This window comes from Zingiber officinale, chromosome 9B (genome assembly GCF_018446385.1).
Source record: "Zingiber officinale cultivar Zhangliang chromosome 9B, Zo_v1.1, whole genome shotgun sequence".
Lineage (NCBI taxonomy): Eukaryota > Viridiplantae > Streptophyta > Magnoliopsida > Zingiberales > Zingiberaceae > Zingiber > Zingiber officinale.
This window is the reverse complement of record NC_056003.1, coordinates 16,255,222-16,273,988: the sequence shown is the minus strand read 5'-3', so window position 1 is coordinate 16,273,988 and position 18,767 is coordinate 16,255,222. Positions and strand designations below refer to the sequence as shown.

At 40.0% G+C, this 18,767-nt stretch overlaps 3 protein-coding genes and 1 long non-coding RNA gene across 4 annotated transcripts; 3 read left to right on the top strand and 1 right to left on the bottom strand.

Annotated features, from left to right (window-relative positions):
• The first annotated feature begins 164 nt into the window (after positions 1-164).
• Positions 165-5,749, top strand: LOC122023886 (leucine-rich repeat receptor-like serine/threonine-protein kinase At1g17230). The gene is made up of 4 exons (XM_042582303.1): positions 165-4,056; positions 4,687-5,070; positions 5,235-5,300; positions 5,382-5,749. Exons 1-3 carry the CDS (start codon positions 1,140-1,142, stop codon positions 5,246-5,248), a joined length of 3,315 nt encoding a protein of 1,104 aa, XP_042438237.1. The 5' UTR covers positions 165-1,139; the 3' UTR covers positions 5,249-5,300; positions 5,382-5,749.
• A 1,608-nt stretch (positions 5,750-7,357) lies between these two features.
• LOC122024775 lies at positions 7,358-8,564 on the top strand. Its single transcript, XR_006123507.1, has 4 exons — positions 7,358-7,872; positions 8,018-8,078; positions 8,158-8,230; positions 8,508-8,564. It is a non-coding gene; the product is annotated as an uncharacterized LOC122024775 (long non-coding RNA).
• Positions 8,565-12,738: 4,174 nt separating this feature from the next.
• LOC122022852 (non-specific lipid transfer protein GPI-anchored 19-like) lies at positions 12,739-15,486 on the top strand. The gene is made up of 3 exons (XM_042580966.1): positions 12,739-13,153; positions 15,245-15,325; positions 15,389-15,486. The coding sequence occupies exons 1-3, from the start codon at positions 12,739-12,741 to the stop codon at positions 15,484-15,486; spliced, it is 594 nt and encodes a 197-aa protein (XP_042436900.1).
• Positions 15,487-16,111: 625 nt separating this feature from the next.
• On the bottom strand, positions 16,112-18,691 carry LOC122023867 (FRIGIDA-like protein 4a). The gene is made up of 3 exons (XM_042582269.1): positions 17,729-18,691; positions 17,059-17,231; positions 16,112-16,958 (listed from the first exon to the last, which is right to left on the bottom strand). The coding sequence occupies exons 1-3, from the start codon at positions 18,594-18,596 to the stop codon at positions 16,395-16,397; spliced, it is 1,605 nt and encodes a 534-aa protein (XP_042438203.1). The 5' UTR covers positions 18,597-18,691; the 3' UTR covers positions 16,112-16,394.
• Positions 18,692-18,767: the final 76 nt, after the last annotated feature.

Below are 18,767 nucleotides of genomic sequence, written 5' to 3'. Positions count from 1 at the left end.
CCAGCAGTTTCACCATGTCATTCTAGTCCAAACTAAATCCTAAATCCTAAACTACTGAATTTCGCCATGAGTATCATATGATCATCCACCATAACAATAATAATGGTTCTTTATCCCTTTTTGTCTTTTGTTGTTCCTAATTGCTATCATAATTTATACTTAAGCATGGAACATGCATTCTAGCTACCCTTTCCCTCTGTTTCAGAGAGAGATGGTGATCAGAATTGTGTGAGAACAATTTTAGGGCTCATTCAACTGTTTGAACTGACTGGAACAGTCAGCAAAAGCAGGCCGAGGCCGATAGATTAGTTAGGCAAGCTTTTTAGTCCACATCCAGATGTTCATTTGTGAATGGTCACGAAGAAATCTCTATCGAGTTGGGTGCGTTTTTGGAATATTTAACCTCAAGTTAGGTGCTCTTTTTCCTACAATTTTTGAATCAAATGATGAACAGGGGAGAGGGATTAGGAAGAAGCAGAAGAGTATGCATGTCTGCACAGTGCATGATCAGCGGATTGTGCTGTTAGAATTTAAGCAGGTTGACACAGAAGAAGAAGAATCATCTCCATCCACCTTTGTCGTATTACCACTACAGCACGACTACCACCACCACCACCACCATCAACCACAGTCATATGCTTGCACTGATGTGACAGAAGAAGAAGGAGAAAAGGGGAAGGAACAGTGGGCGACACTCTGCAATTGGGCCTTCCATGGATTCAATTTCAATGGGCAAAGGATTGATGTGAGGAGGACCAGAGCAGAAAAGTAAAGTTGGTGTTCATTGATGCATGTGGAGAAGGAGACTTATCTGGAGCACATCAACAAGAACGCTTGACTGCTGCGAGCTCGAGGAAGCAAGCAATGGTGGCCTTGCACTGTGGCATGTGCCACTTGACCATTGCTCACTACTGACGCCCACTATAACATTGCCTTGGTGCTCTTTGAGCTCCATGCAACGCTCTTCTTCTTCCTCCTCGCTCCCTCTCTCTCTACTGGTATTGCTTCATCCTTTTTTCCTGTTGTTTGCTGCGCCTCTGGTTTTTTCTGCCCTTCCAATCCACGTGAAGTAGTTCGAGGATCCCAAGCTCGAATTTTGTTGCGCCAATCGAGCCCAACGGGGCCCAAGCCCCACAGAAATGGCATCCTTGGTGCGGCGGATGCTTCATCTGCTTGCGGCCATTTCTTGCTTCCTTTTCGCCGCCGTGGAGGGCGGCGGCGACGACGACCTGCGCCTGCTCATGGAGTTCAAAAGCAACCTCGTCGATGCCGGCGGCAATCTCTCGAATTGGAGCCCCTCCGAATCCAATCCTTGCCTCTGGGACGGCATTGCCTGCTTCCAGTCCGAGGTAACCTCCATTAACCTTCACAAGTTTGGTCTCCAGGGCTTCTTGACTGCTACCATTTGCCGCCTCCCTTACTTGACCATCTTCAATGTCTCCTCCAATATGATTTCTGGCTCCATTCCGAAAGATTTGGCCCAATGTAGGAGCTTAGAGATTCTTGATCTGAGCACAAACATGCTTCATGGGGAGATCCCCCAAGAACTTTGTGCATTGTCTTCTCTCACAAAGCTTTTCTTGAGTGAGAACTACCTATTTGGGGTTATCCCTTCGAGCATAGGCAATTTGACCATGCTTGAGGAGCTTGTCATTTACAGTAACAACCTCACCGGAGCGATTCCTCCGTCCATCAAAATGTTGAAAAATCTTCGGATTATTCGTGCGGGTCTCAATGATTTGTCTGGTCCAGTGCCAGTGGAGATCAGCGAGTGTGATAACTTGGAGGTTTTAGGGTTAGCCCAGAATAGGTTGGAAGGTGTTCTTCCCAAAGAGCTTGAGAGGTTGAAGAATCTCACAACCCTAGTTCTTTGGCAAAACCAGTTGTCTGGAGAGATTCCTCCTGAGCTAGGCAACTGCAGTAACTTAGAGATGATTGCCCTGAACAACAATTTTTTTACTGGAGGTGTGCCAAAAGAGCTTGGCAAGCTGATCTTGCTGAAAAAATTGTATCTTTACACCAATAGGTTAGATGGAACCATCCCTAAGGAGCTAGGTAATTGCCAGAGTGCTGTCGAGATTGATCTTTCAGAGAATCACTTGACTGGAATTATTCCTAAAGAGCTTGGTCTGATTCAGACACTTCACTTGCTTTACTTGTTTGAGAACCTCCTGCAGGGAAGCATCCCTAGGGAGCTTGGCCAATTGAGTCTTTTAAGGAAGATAGATTTGTCGATCAATAATCTAACAGGAATCATTCCTTTAGAATTCCAGAACTTCACCTCACTAGAGAACCTTCAACTTTTCAATAACAACCTTGAAGGAATCATTCCTCCACTGTTAGGAACCAAAAGTAATCTCTTAGTACTTGATTTGTCTGACAACAAACTCACCGGCAGCATACCATCTCAACTTTGTAAGTACCAGAAGTTGATCCTCTTAAGCCTTGGATCGAATAGGTTGTTCGGTAACATTCCACATGGGGTCAAAACATGCATGTCACTGATAGTACTAAGGCTGGGAGGAAACCTTCTCACGGGAAGCCTTCCATTGGAGTTATCTGGCCTTCTGAATCTAACTTCTCTAGAGATGAACCACAACCGGTTTTCTGGACCAGTAACTCCGGAAATCGGCAAGCTCAAGAACCTTGAAAGGTTGCTACTGTCTAACAATTACTTCTTTGGTGAGATTCCTCCTGAGATTGGAGAGCTGACTGCTCTTGTTAGCTTCAATGTTTCCTCGAATCATCTTTCGGGTGGTATACCTCAGGAGCTGGCAAATTGCAAAAAACTCCAGAGGCTTGATCTTAGCAGAAATCATTTCAGTGGAATTATCCCACGAGAAATTGGCAATCTAGTCAACTTGGAACTCCTTCTGCTTTCGGATAACCATCTGAATGGAACTATACCAGACAGTCTGGGGGGCCTTTATCACCTTACAGAGCTGCAATTGGGTGGCAACAATTTGTCGGGTGGCATACCAGATGAGCTTGGGCAGCTTACCGCGCTGCAAATTGCTCTGAATGTTAGCTACAATTCCCTCTCTGGGGAGATACCATCTGGTCTTGGGAACTTGCAGATGCTGGAGACATTGTACTTGAACAACAACCAACTAGATGGTGAACTACCGGCTTCGTTTAGTAAGCTCTCCAGCCTTCTAGTCTGCAATCTTTCTTACAATTACCTTTTTGGCTCTTTGCCTAATACTCCAGTGTTCAGAAGCATGGATGATAGCAACTTCCTTGGAAACTATGGTCTATGTGGAAGTGGTACAAAGGCATGCCAGCCTTCACCTGTCCCATTGTATATTGCAGAATCAGGTTGGGTGAAGAGAACGTCCAAGGAGAAAATTGTTAGTATCTCTGCTGTGGTTGTAGGGTTAATTTCTTTAGTTTTGACAATAGGTTTATGCTGGTCTATGAAGTACCGATTGCCAGTTCTTGCAAAACTTGAAGAACATAAGCAGGGAGTTTCTGATCTCTATTATCTCCCATGTGAGGGTGTCACATATCAAGAAATTCTCAAGGCGACTGATGATTTCTCTGAGAGTGCTGTTATAGGGAAGGGTGCCTGTGGTACGGTTTACAAGGCTGTAATGTTGGATGGAGGAATCATTGCAGTAAAGAAGCTGAAATCTCATGTTGAGGGTTCTAGCATTGACAGTAGCTTTCGAGCTGAGATATCAACTCTCGGAAATGTTAGACATCGTAACATTGTGAAGCTCTATGGGTTTTGCTATCACCAGGACTCGAATCTGATCCTCTATGAATATATGGCAAATGGTAGTCTCGGTGAGATGCTGCATGGTAGTGGTGATACATGTTTGCTTGATTGGAATACTCGCTACAGGATTGCTCTTGGAGCGGCGGAAGGCTTGCGTTACCTTCACTATGACTGCAAACCTCAAATAATCCACCGGGATATAAAATCTAATAACATCCTTTTGGATGAAACAATGGAGGCTCATGTTGGGGATTTTGGCTTGGCAAAATTGATAGACATTTCACATTCCAAAACCATGTCTGCTGTTGCCGGTTCTTATGGTTACATTGCTCCAGGTAATGTTGCTAGCAAACTAGAGATATTGCCTTCTCTCCTTTAAGTTTGGTCTTCTTTATTCAATGAAAGTTATTGTTGGATGATACTATTTCATGAACATACACAAAATCCAGGTAATGTTGTTTTTACTGGAATTACTTCAAAAACACCAGTCTTCTCTTACGTGCCTTATTTCGTAATTCTCAATCTGGTTTATGCCAATTTACCTCTATCAGGCGTGAGTTTCAACCTTTGTCTGTTCTAGCCTATGCCCTTTCTGGAGTATGCTTTTGGGCATTCTATCAACTCATCCTTGCAAATATTTTCTGTAGTTTCAGATGTAACTATGGAGTTCGATAGTTCAGAATGTTTCTTTATTATCCTTGCTGGAAGTATAGGGATATTAGTTATTGACATTTGTTCATTCATGATTCCGAAGTAATAGAAACAAAATTCACCTGGAAATCATTGAACTTTGGAAATTTTTTGTAAAGATAAATATGAATTGTTGTCTGTATCTTTCATTCTTCACCTGTTCTTTGTCTTTTATCGTACTGCAAATAGATTTCCTTAGCAAAGATGAACTTACTCGGACCACAGAATGTAGATTTAAAGCATTATCCTGAACTTTTGTTTTATGCTTGATACAGAGTATGCTTTCACAATGAAAGTTACAGAAAAGTGTGACATCTATAGTTTCGGAGTTGTTCTCTTGGAGCTGGTTACTGGAAAATCTCCAATTCAGCCAATAGAACAAGGAGGTGATCTGGTCAATTTGGTGAGGAGATCGGTTCACAACAACACAGCCACATCTAATGTTTTTGACTCCCGATTGGACCTTACCTCAAAGAGCACAATGGAAGAGATGTCCTTGGTTCTAAAGATTGCATTATTCAGCACTAATGATTCTCCATTTGATAGGCCAACCATGAGGGATGTGATAGCCATGCTGATGGATGTGAGGGGATCGATATGCTTTTCCCCATCCTCACCGTCATCAGAAACACCTCTCGATCAAACTGAATCTCCCAGAGGTTAGATCTTATCCGCTTGTTGCTCATTCATATCTTGAAATTTGAATGGTTTGTTTTCTCAGCAAATGTACTTATTGTGGCACTAATGTTTCATTCATTCGTTATTCATCTGCATTATCGTTGAGATTGACAGTGAAGAATTTATCATGCTTGTTTTGCTGTAGGGGAAGGAGAATAATAAGCACAATCAAAAAGAGAACAAAAAAGCTTTTGCTTTCTTTCTTTCTGAGGTTAAAATAAGCTTTTGCCTGATTCATATCGCAAAGTATCTTTCAATATTGCATGACAAGATGAGGTTTAAATCTCTGCAGGGAAATAACCAATGGTTTTGCAGTCTCTACCTGCTCATGTACAGAAGAATAAACTGTTCTCTTCTAATAACATCAAATTGGAGCCTAGTTTGCAGAAAAGTTGCCTGGAGTAAGATCATCAGAGATGTGGACTGGTGGGCTCATGCTTTTAATCGATTGAGGTGGCAATGAAGCCGGTCGATAACTGATCACTTTACTGCAGTCTGCCAAGAGAAGACAGTCCTCTAATGTTTCTTAATTGTTTGTCTTGTTTCATAATTTCAACATCCTTTGAAGTTTCATCTTCAGAAACTTGAGCATTACTTGGTGAAGGCTGTTGCATTCTGTTTAATATAATTGTGATGATGAAGCATATTGGATTATGATTACAAGCAGACTATTAGCAGAGGTGATGTTTGGATTAAGAAAATCTATTGGGAAAATAAGAATGAAAACTACCATCATCATCAATGAATGATGAGTATTTTTATATGTTGTTTATACATCTTCAATGTGATTGCACATCATAATTATTACATGTTTCATAAATAATTTGTTTATATGTTGTGCCAAGCATGACTTATGACTTATTGCTTTTTGATTTAATCTATATCTTTTAGTTGGTTCTCATTAAAAAAAAATAATTTTAAAATATCTGTAATGTTATGATTCAAGATAATACAATCATGCAATTCAAATTTCTTTTATATATATATATATATATAGGATCCTTGTTCCTAGTGTAAAATAAGTTGGTTCAATAGATTTTGAAGAGACCACTAGAGCTCGTGGAATGAGGTGTTGAGTTGTCATCGGTAGACATCGTGCATATATGTCACTTAAGGGAAGCATGCGACGAGGAAGATTATCATCTGAATCACCTGTTGATGGTGACAAAGAAGTAGACTGACATGGTGATTTTGATGATGGATTTGTATTATCTTCAACTGGTGAAGCTTTAGAGATTAGATTAGCAACTTGAAGTGATTCTGTTGATATATGGGAGTTAATAGAGATCTTCGGAGCAGGACTTAAGATGTCATCACTTCTGATAATATTAGGTAGCATCAAGAAGGTGTCACTTGTATCTGGGGAAGAGATTGAAAAAACTACTGAAAAAGGAAATAGAGACTCATTAAAAATAATATGTCATGAAATATAAATTTATTTTGTTGGTATATATAAGTAACGATAACCATGATGCAAATTGTTATAATCAAGGAAAACACATTGTAGTGAATGAGAGTCAAGTTTGTGTTTAGAGTAGGGTCGTAACCACGGATAACACGTGCAACAAAAAAATCGAAGGAAAGTATAATTAGGAGTTTGATTATAAAATTTTTCAAAAAGATACTTATGATTGAGCAATGGAGTAGGAAATATATTTATGAGATATAGAACAGTGCTAACAACTCCATCCTAAAATTATGCGGAACTAATACATGATGTAGAAGAGCTAAGACACTTTTCAACTATATGTCTATGTTTTCTGTTAGCATAGTCATTTTGTTCTGGAGTGTGGGGGCCAAAGACTTGATAAGCAATTCCACAAAAGACAAGATGATGATAGAGAGCTTGATATTTGTCTTCCCAATCAGAATGAAAAAAGAGTATTTTACGATTAAAATATCATTCAATTTGACTTTAAAAATTATAGAATATATCTAGTAAATCAGATTTCCTTCTCATAGGATAAAACTAAGTATCTTTACAAAAATGACCAATGAAAGTAACATAATATTGAAAATCTTAGTTAGACAAAATAAGTATAGGACCCCAAACATCTGAATAAATTATTTCAAGTGAAAATGTAAAATACCGAAAATAGGCGAATATTAGTAAGGGAATTTTTCGGAATTTTTGAAAAATTTTTGGAAATTTTTCGGAGCTAGTACGGACGAGTTAACGAGGATAAAAACGGGATTCCGGGAAATCCTATTTAGGCTACCCATTTAAACGAGGAAAAGTCGAAATTTTCCTTTTATTTTCTTTTTCTATTTCTTATTTTCCTCTCCCGTTCCCATTTCCTTTCCCCGACGCCGTTCCTCTCCACTCCGACGGTTTCTTCTTCCCCAATGCCTGCGTCGACGCCGCCTTCGCGGTTGTTCCTCTCCTCTCCGGTACAAAGGCAGTGGCCGTGGGGAAGCCTTGTGTTTTTCCCTTCTTCCGATCTCTGCCCTAGAGCCTCGCCCCGATTCCTTTCCTCTGCCCGACGATGACACCCGAGCCCTAGATCTTCCTCTTCCGGCGCCGATATTCTGATTCCTTTTCCTCCTCTCTTCTGCCCGACGCCGACGCCGATGCTGGCATTACCAGGAAGCTTATCACGCCGAGCCCTAGTTTCCCGATGCCGGCCTTAAGCTTTACTCCCGATCTTGTGACGCTGTGCTTTAATTCCCGATTCCAGACTTCACTGGTCTCACGCCTCAGTGCTAGTTGTTGATCATCGGAGAGGACCAAGCCGTGCCCTAGATTTTCTTGTTCTGCCGGATTCAAACCAGACAGCGATGAGGTGAGTAGCTTATCTTTGTTGTTTCTATGTATTAGATCACTGGTTGTAGTACTCTTCTGAGTTGATGTTGGGTTACAGATTCAATCAGTAGCACTTGAACCTCTTGGATTATGGCAAGTGCTGATTTTTGGGTATTTTGATTTAGGGATTAGTGATCAGCGGCTGAGGGAAAACGATTGGCACCATTGTAGGTACGGCAGATTTGGGTATGTACGATTCATATCATATTTCATGCTAGTTTGATCATTTTAGCTTCGGACAACACTGATTTCGGGTGATCCACAGTTCCGATGATCCAGCTTCGGCGGTGAAGCCCTCGGGTCGTATCCCACCAGCGGTCACTTGGTTGTGAATTGAGGTAAGGAGTAGATAATTGGTTTTGGATGTAGATCAAAATGAATTTGGATTATTTGATTAGTTGATATATGTGTCGAATTAGGACTAAATCGGGTAAGATGCTATGATTAACCATGTTTATTGCAAGTCCTAATTCGAATGGATTAGAAACGATTGAGGAGTTAAATGATTCAATTAGGGTTTATAATTGGATCTGAATTTATATTAGTTTCTTGAGGATTTGATTTAGCTAATTTATTTATATGTAATTAGCTAAATTTGGATACCATGTGTTACAGGACTTTGATGCGAGACGAGTATCTCGACGTCGTATTTGGACCAGATTGAACTTTCCTATTGGAGGCGGGTACTCTGACTTATGTCTTTTGATATGCATAATAATGTGTTTAACATATAGCATGATTGTGTTTTCCATTTGTTTCGGTTGGTCACTACATGATCTATTACATGTTTGCTTGTTTACTCGTTATGCACTGCATGTTATTATTTACTTGATCATACCTGCTTTATAGGTAGTGACACAACCATATGATACATTATGTTCAAGACCTAGGGTTTATTTGATACCCTATCTGTTTGTGTACCTTCCATCTGATACATTGACTTGTGGTACACCTTTTATTTATGTATGAATCTTGCTATGCTATTCATGATATTGTCATGTTTAGTGTCATGCATCATCTTGCATGATTGCATGTCGATTATCTGCTCCATTATTGTTGAGTGCATCGCCATTCGTATCTCACACCACCACTCGTGGGCTAGTGGTATATCGATGTGTGGCGATTCTCTGTTTGACTCTATTGTGCCGGTGACTCGGTGGTAGCCGCAGTTCCTTCTGTTTGGCTCCGTTGGTTTAGTGTAGCAGCAGCAGACAGTTGGACTTTGTTTGGTTCCGTTGGTCCGCTCATGGGTAGTGTGACTCGGTAGTAGCCGAGATTCCTCCCGTCATCGTGTCTGGGAGATGAGAGCATCGCTCCCCATTTATTATTTCGGGTAGGAGTATGTGTATACAGCATCCCGTCAACTTGGTCACTCATCAGGGGCAGTGATGTCAGAGTGCACGGTTGTCACAGCTCTACCCACTCGGACTCACCATTGTGTGTGAGATGGTTGACTGGCGTTAGGGGTGACCATGTCATTGGCATCATATGCATGATACATTTATTGTTTGTGTTTGCTGTATTTACTTGCTGCATTTATATGGATGCATATGATTGACATGCATACAGGATTATGACACCCTCGGTTTGACGACCCTGTTACCCTTATACCTTGGTCCGGGTTAGTACAGCTTTTCTCCTGCATTCCTCAGTTGCATTTACCTTTCTTGTATCAGGAGACTGTACGCATGATTAGTGCTAGTTGTTATATTCTTTATTATGCATATCAGTTGTTACCCGCTGAGCGTTGGACTCACCCCCGCCTCTGTTGTTATTTTCAGGTTGATGATGTCAGGAGGCAGTTCCAGTCGCTAGTCCCCACTGCACGTAGTCCTAGTCCTCTGCAGACCACGAGTTGTTATTTTAGTTTTCTCTATCGGACTATGTCTTAGTCTTGTATTGGTTTTACTTATGGATCTTGTATGGATTCTTATCGTTGATGGACTTTGGTATGGTTTGGATATGTTTTACTCCATGCCTGCCTGGACGGCAGAAGAGGTGAGTTTGTCGGATTTTAGCTTTACGAATGTAGTTGAGTAGGGTTGTTTTCGAGTCATCGTATTATTGTTCTATTTGTTTACTACTTAACTGCGTGGTTGTGTCAGCCAGAGGCTGAAATTGATATTAACTGCGTGGTGATTGTTTTATTATTGTTATTATTCCAGCCGCATGTGGCTGAGGTATATGATGCTGTAGAAAAGTTTCAGATTGTCCGCCGTACAGGGGAGATGTTGCCGAAATTTCTTTGGACAGATACTCCTCCGGGGCGTGACAGAAAAATTAGAAATATGATTGGATGAAGAAAAAAAAGTAGCTTATGATTTTTAAATTCCATGCAAGCCCTACATGAATGAGATGGAGAGGAGATAAATGAAATAGGTAAACCATACATATTGATGATTGACTGAACAATGCGAAGAGAAAGATGACCAAATCAAGCATATCACACTAGTTTATTTATCCATTCACCAACAAAAACTTTGATTGAAAAAACTTTAAAGATAGTAGAGGTCTTTTTTTATTCTCCCATAAGGCATAATAGTATTTGTTCCTCTATCTTTTATAAGATAATGATTATGATGAAATTCAAAAATGACATTGTTATCAAGACAAAACTGATGTGTACAGAATAAATTTTTAATAATAGATGGAACATGAAAGACATTGCGCATATGAAAAGTACAATTAGATAAATAAATGTGTTTCCAAAATTAGCAATTTGTAAATCTGAATCATTGTCAACTTGAACCATATATGAGCCATAATACGATATTACGTCTATAAAGATATTATAATTTGATGTAACATGATGAATTGCTTTAGTGTCAATATATTAATCGGTAGATGAAAACTCTGATGTTTTACCATAAGTAGGCATGGACGAGAGGATAGACTTGTGAAATAGTTTGTTGTTTTGAAATTACAGGACCACTAAAGAAATTTGAGTTAAATCGTCTAGGACATTGAACACTAAAATCTCAATTTCTGAGATAAATTTGACATTTCCCTCGAGTATTTGGTCAATCATATTTTCTAGAGTATTGATTTCTAATATAATCAATGATGTGATAAATTTAACATCGCTCTAAACTTTATTTTTGACGTATTTGATATCGAAAGTAAAATATCTTATCCGGTAAATGATGTTGACTTTTGCATATTGTGAAGAAAATGCTTCTAATGATGGTGTTCTATGTCTTCTCACTAGAAAATAAAATAGAAAGCTAGCTGTTTGCACAAAGCCTTGGCTAGCAGTGGTAGAAAATCAGGCGGCAGCAACACCTCCGGCGGCAACTGGCGTCACAAGGAGGAGCTTCTACCTTATGGTCGGCGGCTGTGGATCCAGAGAAGAAGACCAGCAGCAGGGACAGAGACAGCATGACGGTGTAGTCGTTTCCGAGCGAGGGATCAGCGGATAGGATTGCTTTGAAGGGAGGAGTACCTATCAGCGATTTATTCACTGGAAATTGTCAACGTGTTTGGATATTGGAGCGCTCATCGTTGCTGTGGATGAGGTTGAGGGGACAGAAGGAAATGACGGAGGGGAGGTCGAGCTGGTGTCGTCTGTGATGACCCAACCGTGAGCGGAGCCGATAGGGAACTGGCGGCTTATGGAAGAAAGGAGGAAAAAAAATCCCTTGGCTGCTGCTGTTGGCAGAAGAGAGTGCTCCTACCGGTGGTGTTCTAGCCGGAGGCGGAAGTGCGGCGGCCGGAAGGAGCTGCAGCAGCGTCGTGTGCCCTTGGCAGGCGGCGGTGGTGTCGAAAGAGAGAGGAAGTCGCTGGCCTCTCTTGCCTTCTTCAGTTCCGGGTGAACCTGGCCGATGCTAGGTAGGACCGTCGACGGGCGACGGTGCTAGCGGTGAAACAAGATGCGGCGGCCTCTTGCGGTGGTCGACGGTAGGACATGGGAAGCAGCGGTGGGCGGCGGAAGACTTTGAGCAGAGGAAAAAGCAAACAGAGAAAAGAAAAAGTTCTCTGTTTTGTTTTTTTGATTTTTAGAAACGGGAGGGAAACTAGGAGTCAGGATCTTCTGGACCATTTTTTTTTGATGTCACTCACATTTATGATTGGATTGTAATCGTGATCCAATCGTAAATACGAGTGTCATATTCTCTGGACCATAAAAAAATTATCCAGGAAATCTATGCTCAGAATGCTGGTCCTGATATTATGTTAAATAATTAGACATGATAGAAAAGATAATAAAATAAATTTTTTATTGATTTATCTATGGGATATATAATATATATAAAGAGGTATTACATACTTAATCAATTGATAAAATAATAAAAAAAAAACTAATTAATTAATTAATTCTAATAATTAGTATATCCTAATCTTAATTTAGTTTGTTGAATAATTCTTAAAATTTCATCTTCAGAAACTTGAGCATTACTCGGTGAAGGCTGTTGCATTCTGTTTAATATAATTGTGATGATGAAGCATATTAGATTATGATTACAAACAGACTATTAGCAGAGGTGATGTTTGGATTAAGAAAATCTATTGGGAAAATAAGAATGAAAAACTGCCATCATCATCAATGAATGATGAGTATTTTTTTTTTAATTATGTTGTTAGTTTATACATCTTCAATGTGATTGCGCATAATAATTATTATATGTTTCATAAATAATTTGTCTATACGTTGTGCCAAGCATGACTTATGACTTATAGCCTTTTGATTTAATTTATAGCTTTTAGTTGGTTGTCATTACAAAAAATTAATTTTAAAATACCTGTAATGTTATGATTGAAGATAATATAATCATGCAATTCAAATTTCTTAAATGTCGAAAATTATTTAAGAGATAAAAAAATACTATAAAATTTATTATTTATAGTCATGCTCAGAGCAACATGGACTTCAGCAAATCCTTCCACGCCTCCGGCACCGGCGAGACTACGTGCAAGAATGAAGACTTCGCCGGAGTCGTCTGCATCGTGGTTTCTAGTACTAGGCCTCCTCATCGCCTCCTCTTCCATATTGGGCCTTGCGTCGGCCCAATTATCGGGCTGCACGTCGGCTCTCGTGTCCCTATCGCCGTGCCTGAGCTACCTCGACGGCAACTCCTCCGCCCCCTCCACCGCCTGCTGCACGCAGCTCGACGCCGTGGCGTCGTCACAGCCGGAGTGCCTCTGCTCGGCGGCCAACGGCAGCATCTCTTCGCCGGGGCTCACATTCAACGAGACGCAGGCCTCGACGCTCCTGGCGGTGTGCGGAGTCAAGACTTCGCCGGAGCTTAGCGCCTGCATTGCTGGTAAATCGGCCAATTAATTATGATTTAGCACCTCGCATGAATTCCATAATTAAATAATTAGTGGACAGTGGACACATAAATTAATTAGCCCAGGGAAATTTTCATTTTGCTCCAATATCTTAATAACGTTTTTAACATGACACGCATAGTTTCAAAATTATTAAAGTTTTGCTTCATTTAAATTAGGAAAAACAATACATATTACTCAATTATGTTAATAATCAAAAGTTTATATGATGTTTGATAGCTAACGATCAGATCATATTGCCTGCATGATCTTCCATATTTTAAGGGTATCTTGACGAGTTAAAACTCCGAGGGCAGTTCAAAAATAGCTGAACTGGGAGGGGCAAAATAAATATTATTTATTTATTAATTGATAAAAGGTCAACGATTATGCATGCCACTAATTAATTGTAAGTGGGCATGATCACCACGTCTGAATTCTAAAGTCAACTTGCATTGACTTTGTCTTAGAGTTCATATGTAAATTACAAATTTACTAACATTTAGGGACCATCTTCCACCGATGCTCTTTTACACCATTTTAAGGGTTGATTTTTGTCCTCACGAATTGGATCAGCTGGTTAGGTACCTGTAACTTGCCACTGAAATTGTGGGATCAAAGATCGTCAGTTGCACTCGGGGATAAAACCCTGGTCTGCTGCGCCAAAAATTCCTTCGACCCCCAGTCACCTATCCTGCCCAGCATTAACCATGATTAACTCCCTCTGAAATCTTGTGGGGCCGGGGTCAGGGGCCGCTAGGGTGACGGTTCCACCTTTTTTGCCACTCTTTTACACCATTTTAATATAAAAGAGATATCAAATCTCCTCCAATGAACACTTCAAAATTTGCACCAAAATGGTAAGTACGGATTTTTTTTTAATATAATATATTATAATATTAAATTTATATTTAAAATATTCTTAAATATTATAAATTAATATTATTTAATTTAATTTAATTTATTATGTAAATTTTATATATTATAAATTTATATTAGTTATTAACTTAAATAATTAATATTTAAAATATTTGTTATATTACTAAGATTATAAATATATTAAAATTTATAATATTGATAATTTCATAACAAACACACAATTAAACATTTAAAATTTCAAAATGCATAACATATCATCTATCATACAATTAAACATTTAAAATTACAAAATACTAATCTTAATTTTCTGGTAACTAAAAACATAATATCATAAAAATTAGTTATCATGTACAATAGAATTTTTAATTTTAATAGTAATTATTATTGTAATAAAAATATTTAATAAATTAATATGTATGTTGAATAATAAATTATAAGATGGAAAAAATATAATATTCTAAAGAATATTCTTTTTAGTGTAGGAAATGATGCACATTGATTGAATTGGAAAAATTTTTGGTGCTCAAATGACACCAAATTAGTATTGAAAGTGCACCAAAATAAGTTTTGTAGTTGAAAAAAAACTCAAATTTGCTTTGACCCAACCCGTTTAGGAGCTCAGATTTCCTGATCCACACAAAAGTGGATTAGCAAATGGACCATTTACGATTAGATCATGACCACGATCCGATTGTAATTAGTTACGATCCATCCCTGAGTTCCCCGCCCCCCTAAATTATAATTTAAGTCAGAGTGGGTGGTTTTTAAGAGGATGGCCAGAGGCCACTCATAGGCCGCCCCCCTCGACGCTAGACCGCCTAACCACTTATTCACTACCGACGATCTTCGACCACCCACCTTAACTCAAATTATAACCTAGGAGACAATGAACCAAGAAAAAGATCATAATCAATTGTAATCAGATCACAGTCACAATCCGATCGTAATTATAAATGGTTCATCCCTTAATCTACTTATTTTATTTTATGAACTAAAAATCTACCCCAATTTAGGGGTCAGCTTACTCCATTAATGAACTTACAAGACCTCCCCTGATCAGAACATCCTGAACAAGAGGATCTGACATTATACTTCAAATGTCTTATAGATGACAATGAGGCAAAAGAAAGAGTTAACATTATTAAGATATTATCATTATCGACTTAATAATCACTCAATCATATTAACTTAACTTGCACGAGCAGCAATCAATCCTGGAGCTTCTCCGGCGACTGCACCACCATCACCGCCGGCACCGGGCAGCGGTGCAACTTCTCCGGCCTCAGGTAACTAACTAATCAATTAGTCGATTAACAAAGACGCATCAAATAAATGAAATAATTGTGCAGGAAATGCATCGAAGGCTGCTGTTGCTGCTTCTCCGAAGCTACCTCTTCTCTACTTAGCCGCTGGTGGAAGCATCATATTCTCCTTCTCCAGCTTTTAGGGGTTAGGGTTTAATTAGTTGTGTGTTATTTGTTCATCTCTTCTTCAATTTCTGTTTTTGCTGAAGAAATTCATGAAAACTTTCATTTGTTTAAATTGGAGTATTTTTTTTACATAAATAAATTTTATTTGAACTAAACTAAATTCATTTTCAATGAATATCAAAGTACAAACTCTTTCCATACTTTCAACTTTTTTTGCTTTAGTTTTTAACCTAAAATAGTTATTAGATGCTAGTGAACTCAACTTCATATTAGCTCAAAGTGTTCAAATATACTAACAAATGTTTCTATATATCGTCTTCTCAAGATTTTGATGCATCATGTTCAAGTCAAGTTTATATGATCCGAATTGTCGCTCATAAAGTTCTTTAAAAAGAAGCCAAACTGAAAAAATAACACCTTTTTCCTTACCTATATGTCTGCTTACCACAACCACTGTCTATGCTCCAACTTTAAGACAAAGCAAGACAATTATAGTGATAAGGTAGGTATCCACAATAATCAACCAAGACTTGCACCTACACAACTTACACTATGGCAATATGTCGATGGATCAGAATAAAACCATGTGGACTATGAACTGTTTCAATGAGTTCTGAAAGCATTTTAGATTCCCCTATAAACTGAAAAGAATACATAAAATAGTTACAGCATGTGAAAATTGAATTACAAGGTAGCAAGTGAAGTTGAACAAGTGTCACATACATCACTTAAAGGTAAACATTTCATCTGATTGAATATTCCCTGCAGCAGGAGAAAGTATAATAGAGCTGATCTAAACAAGAAAATACAAGCAAACCATCTAGTACACACATCCTATGTTTTTACTTTTTAATTAGTTACTGCAAAGTAGGCCATGAAGCAAAAGGTTGTAGATTATTAGCACATGGAGATAGATATGCGCATCCTACCTGTAGTAAGCTGGCTGATAGGCTGGTGCCAATACATTGTGGTAGCCCCCGAAGCCACTGTTGTAATTTCCATATGGTGGGTAGCTCATTGGTGGAGAGAGATACGATGCTGCATGTGGTGCAGGGCTGACTTCAGTTGGGTATCCATATGCATCTCTGATAGCTGGTGGACTCCTGCTACCATAGATCGCATGTCCTGGAGGGCTGTCATAAGGATAAGGAGATGTTGCAGGGCATGCTGAGTGTACTGGAGGTGATCGTACAAAGGTAGGAGGAGCAGGGAAGGAGGACACATAGGCGTTGTTCATCAGTCGGCCAGCCTTGGCAGGAGGCATTGGTCCGCCACTATTGGCGCGTGTTCGCTTGTTTGCAGGGCTATTGGGCCGATCGTTGGCAAGACCTCCACTAGATGATGCCTTTTTCTTCTCCACCTTGGCCTTCTCCAAATGCTCAAATCGCTTCTGAAGGCTTGCCAAGGGGAATTCAGTTTCAAGTTTATGTTCTTGAATGCACTTGATAGCAGCCCGAATAACTGATTGTTCCTTGCGGCTTGTGGCATTCTGCAACAAACAGAATGTGTGATTTCAACATTCACATAGCGATGTATCACAGAACTATAACTATTTATTTGATAGCAATATTTTCAATGAGCTAACATACTGCAATTTGCCCAGTGTTGTTGCTCTCCTGGGCAGTTGAAGTTGCTATCTTTGAGTCTTCAAGGAAGGATTTTAGCAATTGAACTGGAGGAAACTTCTCCTGCAAACCAGCCTCATGTGCAAAGTTTATTGCATCTAGCTGATGTCCATTGCTAATCAATTCCTCAATGATATCTGCATGCAAAAGAAAAACAACACTCACGTCACATGTCTAACAATTCCCATCTAGTCTCATGCACAAAGTTCACACATTATTTCCTAACTCCAGCATTAACAGAACGATCATAGTTTGTACTTCAAAATAATGAAAATTGTGCAAAAGAACATCAATAATACTCACTGCATAAATAATACCAGTTCTACATACAAAGCTACCTGTCTTTCTATCAGACAAAGAAGAAAATAATAATGTGAAATCTCAATTACTTGTAACCATTCCAATCTACACAGAAGTTGATGGGCAATGAGAAGTTTCATTTGGCATGAAAATTAAAGCTGGCATTTCAGCCACCTAAACGTTTATCATCATAAATTTTCCAACTTGTAGTAAAAAGCATTGAACTATTGAAATGGACAGTAGATTTAGCCTTACACTGGTAATACCAGATCTTCCTATATAGGTTAGATCAGAACCTAATTTGCCAATAAGGATGAAAAAGAGAAATAGGTACCTTCGATCTTATCCTCGAGCCCTAATGAAATAGCCAGCTTGGGCATTTGCCTTCGCCAAGCAAAAGTTACAACAAGCCTCCGATACAACTCCTTGTCATCCTTCTCTATGATCCCGAAAGTCACCACAAGTTGTAGAAACGTGTGCGCATCTGATGGCTTCACGCTCTCAATTCCTCCGCGCAGCTCCAGACTATGTTTCCACTCCTTTGCCATGTTCTGAGCTTGCTCCCTTATGGTTCGAGTTACTAGTGGCCTCGCCAGCCTTAGTTCAGGATCCGCCAGGATCGGCGCCAGCGACTCCAATACTAGCACACAGGCCCAACCAAGATCATTAGGCGACTTCACTGGCCTTTTGTCGACAGGGAAGACCCCGGATATCGCGTCAATCACGAATTTGGCCGGATCAATACAGTCCGCGAGGGCCACTGGGAGTTCTGATCGAATCAACTCCACCTCCTTCTTTTTCGCAACTACAAGATCGAAGAACCCAAGGAAATCCACTTTAGTGCAGAAAGATCGCAGCTTTGAGGTCATATCAAGATCGTCGCCCTCTGCTGCAGAAGAGACGACCTGGACCGCCTGCACAGCGTCGAGCTTGGAGAGGGCGACTTCCACTGAGGCATCGATGGTGAGTTCGCGGCGGCGAAGGACGCCGAGGGTCCGGCGGGTGGAGGCGTCGTGCTCCTGGCGCTTGCACCGGAGTACCTTGGACTTCATCTCCAGCCCGCGCTCAAGGGTGGAGAAGTGGTCGGAGAGCTCCTTCCATAGCTGAGTGCAGCAGGTGATGAGCTCCCGCTGCTTCTCCAGCTCCGCAAAGCTCTCCTGCACGAGGGAAGGAGGGACGGCGGAAGCCGCCTCCGATGCCATCTCGGACCGCAAGGCGTCAATTTCGCATTCGGTAACCGAAAACGAGAAGAGCAACCTCGGCCTAAACCTAACCCTAGAAAGGGAAAGGAGAGGAGAGGGGAGGAGGGCAAAAAAAAAAAAAATGTAATACGGTCAGAATTAGGCCAGTAGGAAATTGACAGGTGTCAACTA